This window comes from Coregonus lavaretus, assembly GCF_964263955.1.
Source record: "Coregonus lavaretus genome assembly, chromosome: 19".
Classification (NCBI taxonomy): domain Eukaryota; kingdom Metazoa; phylum Chordata; class Actinopteri; order Salmoniformes; family Salmonidae; genus Coregonus; species Coregonus lavaretus.
This window is the reverse complement of record NC_140006.1, coordinates 26,633,684-26,643,404: the sequence shown is the minus strand read 5'-3', so window position 1 is coordinate 26,643,404 and position 9,721 is coordinate 26,633,684. Positions and strand designations below refer to the sequence as shown.

At 42.2% G+C, this 9,721-nt stretch overlaps 2 protein-coding genes across 2 annotated transcripts; one reads left to right on the top strand and one right to left on the bottom strand.

Moving 5' to 3' along the window:
- Positions 1–125: 125 nt before the first annotated feature.
- LOC311147214 (target of EGR1 protein 1-like) lies at positions 126–4,686 on the bottom strand. The gene is made up of 7 exons (XM_084183854.1): positions 4,146–4,686; positions 3,962–4,002; positions 3,746–3,842; positions 3,505–3,663; positions 3,087–3,346; positions 1,150–1,312; positions 126–974 (listed from the first exon to the last, which is right to left on the bottom strand). Exons 1-7 carry the CDS (start codon positions 4,257–4,259, stop codon positions 267–269), a joined length of 1,542 nt encoding a protein of 513 aa, XP_084039980.1. The 5' UTR covers positions 4,260–4,686; the 3' UTR covers positions 126–266.
- LOC311147215 (uncharacterized protein) lies at positions 4,670–7,473 on the top strand. The gene is made up of 4 exons (XM_084183855.1): positions 4,670–5,141; positions 5,361–5,514; positions 5,737–5,915; positions 6,154–7,473. The coding sequence occupies exons 1-4, from the start codon at positions 4,992–4,994 to the stop codon at positions 6,517–6,519; spliced, it is 849 nt and encodes a 282-aa protein (XP_084039981.1). The 5' UTR covers positions 4,670–4,991; the 3' UTR covers positions 6,520–7,473.
- The last annotated feature ends 2,248 nt before the right edge of the window (positions 7,474–9,721 follow it).

Below are 9,721 nucleotides of genomic sequence, written 5' to 3'. Positions count from 1 at the left end.
GACCCTATGAACGTAGGCATACACGTTACTCATCATTAGCAATCAGTAATGTGAAATAAGGGCTTGCTTTTCTATTTTCCTTCCTAACCTCGCATCAAGGGGTTTTCAGGATACAAATCACCATGTGTCATAACCAAGGAAAAGCATTTATTGAAACAATACTATCAACAAATACTGAATGAAATTACCCTAAAATCTGCAACAAAGCATGTCTAACTAAAAAGGCTTTATTATAAACAAGGAATAGATTTGGTTCCATTGAATGATTACACAGTTCCCTCTACTTTGCTAACCACGCTCTTTCCCCACACGACAGCCATCATGCGCATGTGAGCCTTGAAGGACTTGGAGAATGTGCTCTTGACGATATGCATCGGGACAGACTTGCCACTGAGGTAAACCTTGTTCAGGCACTCAGGGAGCCAGGACTCTGAGCTCAGTGGCTCACCTACTCTCTCTGTCAAAGTGGCGGCATAGGAGAAAATGTAGCCTGTCATGAATGCATCAAACCCTGTCCGGTGTGTACCACCCTCCAGCTTCTTCCTCATGGACTCTTCTTTCTTCTCTGCAGCTGGTGTGGCGAGAGGCTGTGGCTCTGACACTCCATTTCCTTCCACCTCTTCTTTGTCAGTCTTCAATTCCCCATCTGCAGACGCAGCCTGTGGCTCTCTGACTCCGTTGCCTTCCTCCACCTTAGTGTTCATTTTCTCGTCGCTCTCTGACCCCTGTGCCTGAGCCCCATCTGCCAGCTCTGTGACAGGGAGAGGTTTGGTGTCTCTGTCAGGGATCACCTGCTCCAGCTCCATATGGGGCTGCTTGCTCTCGGGGGCACCTTCAACCTCAGCTTTCCCCTGAGAAGAGCTATTTCTTTTCCTCTTCCGTTTCTTTTTCTTGTTTTTTTCATCATGCTGGATGATGAGGTCGGTGTCATGTGACAAGGGACACTGTGACCCATTGGGGCACCAATCATAATCCTGGCAAATACAGAAAACACAAGCTAAGTGGTAAACATGGCACTGATTATTTGAGTCTGCATTACCATTAGAAAAATAGTCCATGAAATACCCCAGTGCTGATCATCCTGGCACAGACATTTTAGGGATCCTTTAAAACAACCTGGTTTATGAGAAGTGATGTACAACTACTTACAGAGAAGCGCTGGCAGACATTGAGCGGTCCATCCGGGCTAGACCCAGCCAGACAGGGCCTGTAGTCCACATATTTGCTCAGGTGGCCTGTGTATTTGCAGAACTCCAGGAACAGATGGCGTCCACTACCACCAGCCTCAATCGACTTGCTGTTGTCCAATTTGCTGTAAAAATATATATATATATATATATATATATATATATATATATATATATATATATATATATATATATATATATATATATATATATACTTTAACTACCTCTTGAAATGTGGTGTTGATACAGTGCATTCGGAAAGTAATCAGACCCCTTGACTTTTTCCACATTTTGTTACGTTACCCTCTGTACTTTGCTCCGTTCATCTTTCCCTTGATCCGGTCTAGTCTCCCAGTCCCTGCCATTGAAAAACATCCCCACAGCAGGATGTTGCCACCACCATTCTTCACAGTAGGGATGGTGCCAGGTTTCCTCCAGACGTGACGCTTGGCATTCAGGCCAAAGAGTTGAATCTTGGTTTCATCAGACAAGATAATTTTGTTTCTCATGGTCAGAGTCCTTTAGGTGCCTTTTGGCAAACTCCAAGCAGGCTGTCATGCTTTTTAATAAGAAGTGGATTCCATCTGGCCACTCTACCATAAAGGCCTGATTGGTGGAGTGCTGCAGAGCTGGTTGTCCTTCTGGAAGGTTCTCCCATCTCCACAGAGGAACTCTGGAGCGCTTTCAGTGGCAATCGGGTTCTTGGTCACCTTTCTGACCAAGGCCCTTCTCCCCCGATTTCTCAGTTTGGCTGGGCGGCCAGCTCTAGGAAGTCTTGGTGGTTACAAACTTTTTCCATTTAAGAATGATGGAGGCCACTGTGTTCTTGGGGACCTTCAATGCTGAAGAAATGTTTTGGTACCCTTCCCCAGATCTGTGCCTCGACACAATCCTGTCTCGGCGCTCTACGGACAATTCCTTCGACCGCATGGCTTGGTTTTTGCTCTGACATGCACTGTCAACTGTGGGACCTTATATAGACAGGTGTGTGCTTTTCCAAATCATGTCCAATCAATTGAATTTATCACAGGTGGACTCCAATCAAGTTGTAGAAACGTCTCAAGGATGATCAATAGAAACAGGATGCACCTGAGCTCAATTTCAAGTCTCATAGCAAAGGGTCTGAATGTTTATGTAAATAAGGTATTTCTGTTTACTATTTAATACATTTGCAAATATTTCTAAAAACCTGTTTTCGCTTTGTCATTATGGGGTATTGTGTGTAGATTGATGAGGAAATTGTTTTATTTAATCCATCCTAGAATAAGACTAACGTAACAATGTGGAAAAAGTCAAGGGGTCGGAATACTTTCCGAATGCACTGTACTAATCAAAGTTTAGTAGCAAACAGCATTGATGTACTACCACAGCTTTATGGTTGGATAGACTAAGGCCTAGATTCAATCAGATCAAGCGTTAACTGGCAATAGCAGAAACCTGCATAGCGGATGTTTTGGCACTGTCAGAGGTGGAACTGCGTTGGCTCAGTCAAAATCGGTGAGCAGCTGCTCTTGTGGTCATTGTTTTAAAGCCATACCTGCCCCACTCCCGTTAGAAGTTCAGAACGAGAAAGTGTAGGCTATATAGAAATAATTACGCGCAAATTGAAAAATCATTAAATAATGCAGATTTCTATCATCCTAATCGAGGTGTAGATTACATATCAAATTCCAGCGTTCAAACTTGTAAACAAGGCTACATGGGGATTTCTGTTAATGTGACTACGTGCAGCCAATGGCAATGTCCGCTTTAGGTATAATGTCGGGAGCCACTTGTGGATTTGACAGCTCTAACACAGTTCCACTTCTGACATGTCAAAACAACCGCTATGCGGATGTCGGCTAAAGCGGATGTGATTGAATAGAGCCCTGAATATATATTAGTATTTACTATACTAACCATTTCTTGTAGGCATACTCCAGGTAAGAGGCAGCAAAGCGCAGCTCATACTCTGTAGCGTACTTGGTGTCATAGATCCCAGCAGGGAACATCTGGGACAAGTCAGCAGTGAAAGTGCCTAGTTTATCTGGCAGTTGGGCATAGAAGCACTGATAAAGGAACACCATGTCAATCAAGCCGTTGTGCAGCACCAAAGGCTTGCGAGCCCGTAGGAGTTCCACAAACAGCATCCTCATGTTTATTCCATGGGCATCCACTCCCTGGATACAAGAAAGGAATAGAACGCTGGATCACTTCACTGCTTAAAGGTAACAATAAGGAATAGTCCACAAAATCAAATCTGCAGCCTAGTAGCGGTTAAACGTGTGCATTTGTCTCTGCGAATCTATGAGTGATCACAACAAAATCTTGATCTCACCCTGTAATTTCCCCTGAGATAAGGAACACCTTCAGCATATTGTTTGTTGAAGTCAAATCCATGTTGCACCAGGAACTGCACGGACTGTGGTTCAATTATGTACTTCTCACTGCAGAGCAATGTCAGGTTGTACACCTGCACAAGGTACGTATCATCATCCTGGAAAGAGATATGACATCAATTAATGTTACATTTTATGTTTAGCTTTCTGAATGTCAAAATGTACATAGGAGACGTTTACCTTGTTTTCAAGTTTCTTATAACAAGCAAACCCAAGGGAGAGAATGGAGCGTGTGCGAGCTGCATTGCATATCGCTTTGTAACGGTCCTCTATGCATCTTAAAATTAAAACAGAGATAGATCCAATGTAACACTTTAGATTGAGATACCATAGTGCAAGTACATTACATAATGAGAAATCCAGATTAAACTGAAATTAATAAACATCCATACTCACTCTGCCAGTAAAGCTTTTCTATTTCCAAGGCCACTCAATTCCTGAAACAAAACATGCACAGACAGAATATGACATTATTAGTATCAATGGACCTACATAAAGGTTGTTGTGCCCATATAATTACGTATAGAACACCATGGATGTAGCTAGCTATATTTGTCTACTAAACTGATGGGACACTTACCGTATCCAGTGCAATGAAGGAGGCAGTCTTGATTGCAAGGACCATAGCAGGCCACAGTTCTTTGAAATTATCATTCTGCACATCAATAACAGGGACTACGATGGAGGATGTCATAGCTACCTGGTTAATATTTTGGAGCACAACCTAAATGTTCAACGTCTGTAGCTTAGCTAGATAGCTAAGCTAATGTTAGCTAGCTGGAGATAGTGTGATCGAATGCCTAGAATGAAGCGTAGTTTAAACAGTAAAAATTCCAACGTGGTCTGAATGGGCCCTCACAGATTTTCCGTCAACAACACACAAAGGACCCCAGTAGGCGTGGACCGTTTTTTTTATTGTTAAAAATGTAATCACTTAATTTTCAACATGGAGACAATTTCGACTAAATAGATATGGTGTCGTTTGTTAGTCAGCATAATTCGAATTTTAATGCGTGAGATGTTATATTTACTTCTCTTGAATAAATGTTTAAAGCTGGCATTCACTTGGACAGCGCATACCGGTGACGTAGACAAACAACCGTTGGGGCAAGTGCGCCATTTTGGCTCAAACAGTCGGAATTTACCTTCTTTGCAATTTCATATTTTTTGCCATGTTGCTAACATCGCTTGATGTTTTTGTAAACGATTAGGATGAGATCAAATATGTTACATGAGCTCATGTTTCAACCCATACTGTATTTAGTTTTGTTTCCTATGAGAACAAGTGTAAAGTTATGGTAGCATTAGCCTCACCAAGCTACATGCTAGTTAGCTGTGTCGTTCGATTGCATTGCCAACAACACTCTGGCTCATAGTTAGCTTGCTAGCTAAATTTAGCTATTTGTGACTTGTTAGCTCGCTAGGTATGGGTGGGTGCTCCGCTCCAAATTGCTCAAACTCAACAACCATTGGGAAGCAACTGTTTCGTTTTCCAAAAGAGCCTATACGCAAGAAGAAATGGCTTGTAAACTGCCGGCGTAATTGTGTACCAACTCCACATTCCAGACTGTGTCAGGCAAGTTTATTATGGGTGGCTAAATTTACTGGCTAGCTAGCTAGGTCCACCAGTCAACAGTTTCCTAACTCCAAATTAGGACAAAACATGTTGACAAGTTTGCCTACACATTTAATATCATAACGGTATTAATTGATTTTAGTACACTATAATGCACCAAGAGAAATATGTCGATATTTAGCCAGCTAACGTTAATCATACAGCTATGTCTTCTTGCAGGACCATTTTGAGCTGAGTCAGTTTGAAGAAATTGCCAGGTCGCCAGCAGGGGGAAAGAAGCTGAAACCAAATGCCATCCCAACTCTTTTCAATGTGCGAGATCCACCTTATCCCATCACCCCACATAGAGTGCTACCACTCAAGCCAGAGCCAGGTAACTTTACTTTTTATTTATTTCTCAAAATCACATAAAAAACATATGTGAAATTAGATATTGATAGATTACCAGAAAGCACACAATTGTCAGATAGTAGAAGCCTAATGCAAATGTTGGTCCTGTTGATCTAACACAACTTTTTTTTAACTGTTCATTCCTGATTGTAAAAGTGGATCAAGTGAGTGAGTCCAATGTGTTGTTAATGTTCTGTCTATCTAGTGGAGAGGGATCTCAATGTGGGGGATCACCGCTACGCACGACGGCAAACAACTCTGGGCATGGAGGAAGATGATGCTGATGAACTACACAAGACAGAGGAACGTCCCTGCACCCATTGTCAACATTACAGAACCCTGCTGGAACAAGAAATGCAACACACAGCCAGATTACAGAAAGAGGTGTGGTGCTAGCTCCTTTTTCTAAACTATTTCAAACTATTGCCTCATATTTCATAAAACAACTTTCTCCATTCAAACTTTTTCATTGTAAGTTATTGATACGTTATGTGCAATTATGCAATGGACACTTCAATCTTTCAGTCATTAGAATGATTTTACAGGGAAAAACAACAACATTTTGTGAGCGTCTTTGAAAAGACAACACCTCAACATGTATGTTATCTCATCTTTTGTGCAGGTAGAGGAAATGAAAAAGCGGATGTTCAGACTGGACAGAATAGAGAGGGGCCTCCAGACATTTCTGTATGAAGATCAGGTCCGTGCCCTGACCCTGACCAAGCGTTCCCGGAGAGCTGTGTGGTCCCACGAGACTGTGCTGAAGGCCCGTAAGATCCGATGTGCGGTTGGTGACAAGGGTTATGAATTCCTCCGGGAGTTAGGCTACCCCCTGCCCTCTTATAGAACTTTATGCAACCGCCTGGAGAACAAAATCATGGTGACGACAGCCATGGGCTGTGATGAGCTGGCAGAGCTAGGTCTAGGAATCATATCCACATGTGATAGTCCAGACGATGAGGAGGCTTTCATTGGCGTGATGTCATGACTCATGAAAGAGATTTTAAATTAATTTGTTTGAATATGTGTTTCATTTTGGAAGAATGCAACACACAATGACAGGACAATATAGCAAAGACTGACTGTACGACAGCTAGTAGGCCTATATGGTGAAGAAAATGTGGAAGCCTCACACAGGCATCCAAGTAAGAGAGTAGTCTTCAGAATCTCTCTGGAATAATAATTACTGTAGGACCTACTGTAACATACTGTTATTATACCACTGTGGAAAGATTTGGTAAAGAAATCATAATGATGTTGTAATAATGTATTTTCAAACAAATTGATGTGATGTTGTTGATGAAATGCTGCCAGTGATCCATTTCAGAAAGTTATTAAGAGCAGCCTACCCAAATATACAGTATCCAAATGACGACAGAATGGGTAGGAGTAAATATCACCATCTAGTGGCACTGTATCATGTTTGCTCTAGGAGGCCTGTGTGACAACAACCTGACAGAAGTGTCTTTCCTCATATTGAACGAGCGGGTGGCCCAGTCCAGAGGCATGTACTGGGAGCTGAAGAGTAGGGGGCCCCCGGACATCCCTGTCAACCAACAGGCCCAGCTACAGGATGATGTCTGGGAGGCCCTATATGGAAACAAGGAGGACTTCCTGATATAAATCAAATCAAATGTTATTTGTCACATGCGCTGAATACAACAGGTGTAGACCTTACCGTGAAATGCTTACTTACAAGCCCTTAACCAACAATGCAGATTGAAGAAAATTGAGTTAAGAAAATATTTACTAAATAAACTAAAAAAATAAAAGTAACACAATAAAATAACAATAATGAGGCTATATGAGAAGAAGGGAAGGGAACACTGCCCATACCTAGCTCCCCAACCAAGGTGTAGGGATTGACGAGAAAAAGCCCTGATGAAGGCTGAGGGCTAAAATGCCTTGGTTTTACTTGAAACAATAAACAAGCACTTTTATCAACTTTCACTGTCCTCCAAGAGTTGCTGAATAACCTTGTCACTTCAATATGACAGGTAAGATCCATCACAGAGGGGTCCTTGTGTGGGACAGCCCAGGTCCAAATACTGTCACGTTGCTTCTCAGAATTATAAATGTTCCATGAATAAGGAATGGGTTTGTATTGATTGAAGGCAACATGTCAGCACCAATCTAAAGCTTACCACTGCTCTTTAACTTTAATGGTATGAAGTGTCTTTTCAGGTTTAAATGAGATATTTTCTATCTACATAGATCTTTGTAATTGGTGTGACACCTCATTCATGTGGCCATGGATCTCTCTCCTCTCGCTGACAGATGTGGGAGACTAACATTCCACATAGTCCTGCCCTACAGCTTCCCCCACTACCCCTGTATAGAAGCAGCTGTCAGAGCCACCTACCACAAGGACATACAGTGGGGGAAAAAAGTATTTAGTCAGCCACCAATTGTGCAAGTTCTCCCACTTAAAAAGATGAGAGAGGCCTGTAATTTTCATCATAGGTACACGTCAACTATGACAGACAAAATGAGAAAAAAAATTCCAGAAAATCACATTGTAGGATTTTTAATGAATTTATTTGCAAATTATGGTGGAAAATAAGTATTTGGTCAATAACAAAAGTTTCTCAATACTTTGTTATATACCCTTTGTTGGCAATGACACAGGTCAAACGTTTTCTGTAAGTCTTCACAAGGTTTTCACACACTGTTGCTGTTATTTTGGCCCATTCCTCCATGCAGATCTCCTCTAGAGCAGTGATGTTTTGGTTCTGTCGCTGGGCAACACGGACTTTCAACTCCCTCCAAAGATTTTCTATGGGGTTGAGATCTGGAGACTGGCTAGGCCACTCCAGGACCTTGAAATGCTTCTTACGAAGCCACTCCTTCGTTACCCGGGCGGTGTGTTTGGGATCATTGTCATGCTGAAAGACCCAGCCACGTTTCATCTTCAATGCCCTTGCTAATGGAAGGAGGTTTTCACTCAAAATCTCACAATACATGGCCCCATTCATTCTTTCCTTTACACGGATCAGTCGTCCTGGTCCCTTTGCAGAAAAACAGCCCCAAAGCATGATGTTTCCACCCCCATGCTTCACAGTAGGTATGGTGTTCTTTGGATGCAACTCAGCATTCTTTGTCCTCCAAACACGACGAGTTGAGTTTTTACCAAAAAGTTCTATTTTGGTTTCATCTGACCATATGACATTCTCCCAATCCTCTTCTGGATCATCCAAATGCACTCTAGCAAACTTCAGACGGGCCTGGACATGTACTGGCTTAAGCAGGGGGACACGTCTGGCACTGCAGGATTTGAGTCCCTGGCGGCGTAGTGTGTTACTGATGGTAGGCTTTGTTACTTTGGTCCCAGCTCTCTGCAGGTCATTCACTAGGTCCCCCCGTGTGGTTCTGGGATTTTTGCTCACCGTTCTTGTGATTTTGACCCCACGGGGTGAGATCTTGCGTGGAGCCCCAGATCGAGGGAGATTATCAGTGGTCTTGTATGTCTTCCATTTCCTAATAATTGCTCCCACAGTTGATTTCTTCAAACCAAGCTGCTTACCTATTGCAGATTCAGTCTTCCCAGCCTGGTGCAGGTCTACAATTTTGTTTCTGGTGTCCTTTGACAGCTCTTTGGTCTTGGCCATAGTGGAGTTTGGAGTGTGACTGTTTGAGGTTGTGGACAGGTGTCTTTTATACTGATAACAAGTTCAAACAGGTGCCATTAATACAGGTAACGAGTGGAGGACAGAGGAGCCTCTTAAAGAAGAAGTTACAGGTCTGTGAGAGCCAGAAATCTTGCTTGTTTGTAGGTGACCAAATACTTATTTTCCACCATAATTTGCAAATAAATTCATAAAAAATCCTACAATGTGATTTTCTGGATTTTCTTTTCTCAATTTGTCTGTCATAGTTGACGTGTACCTATGATGAAAATTACAGGCCTCTCTCATCTTTTTAAGTGGGCGAACTTGCACAATTGGTGGCTGACTAAATACTTTTTTTCCCCACTGTATGTGGCAACTGCACCGTAAGTGAAAGCACACTTCTTAAGGGAATTACAGATATTTAATTTCTGTTTGACTCGTCATTTGAAAACACTACTGTCTGCAGTAGCGCTCCATAGGAATATAATTTCTAGAACAGGAACACCCCTAGAATGGGAACTGAATCTGAATAGCTAACCAAATAATGAGATCTATCTGTGGCTCTCCCAGGTGATGTATTTT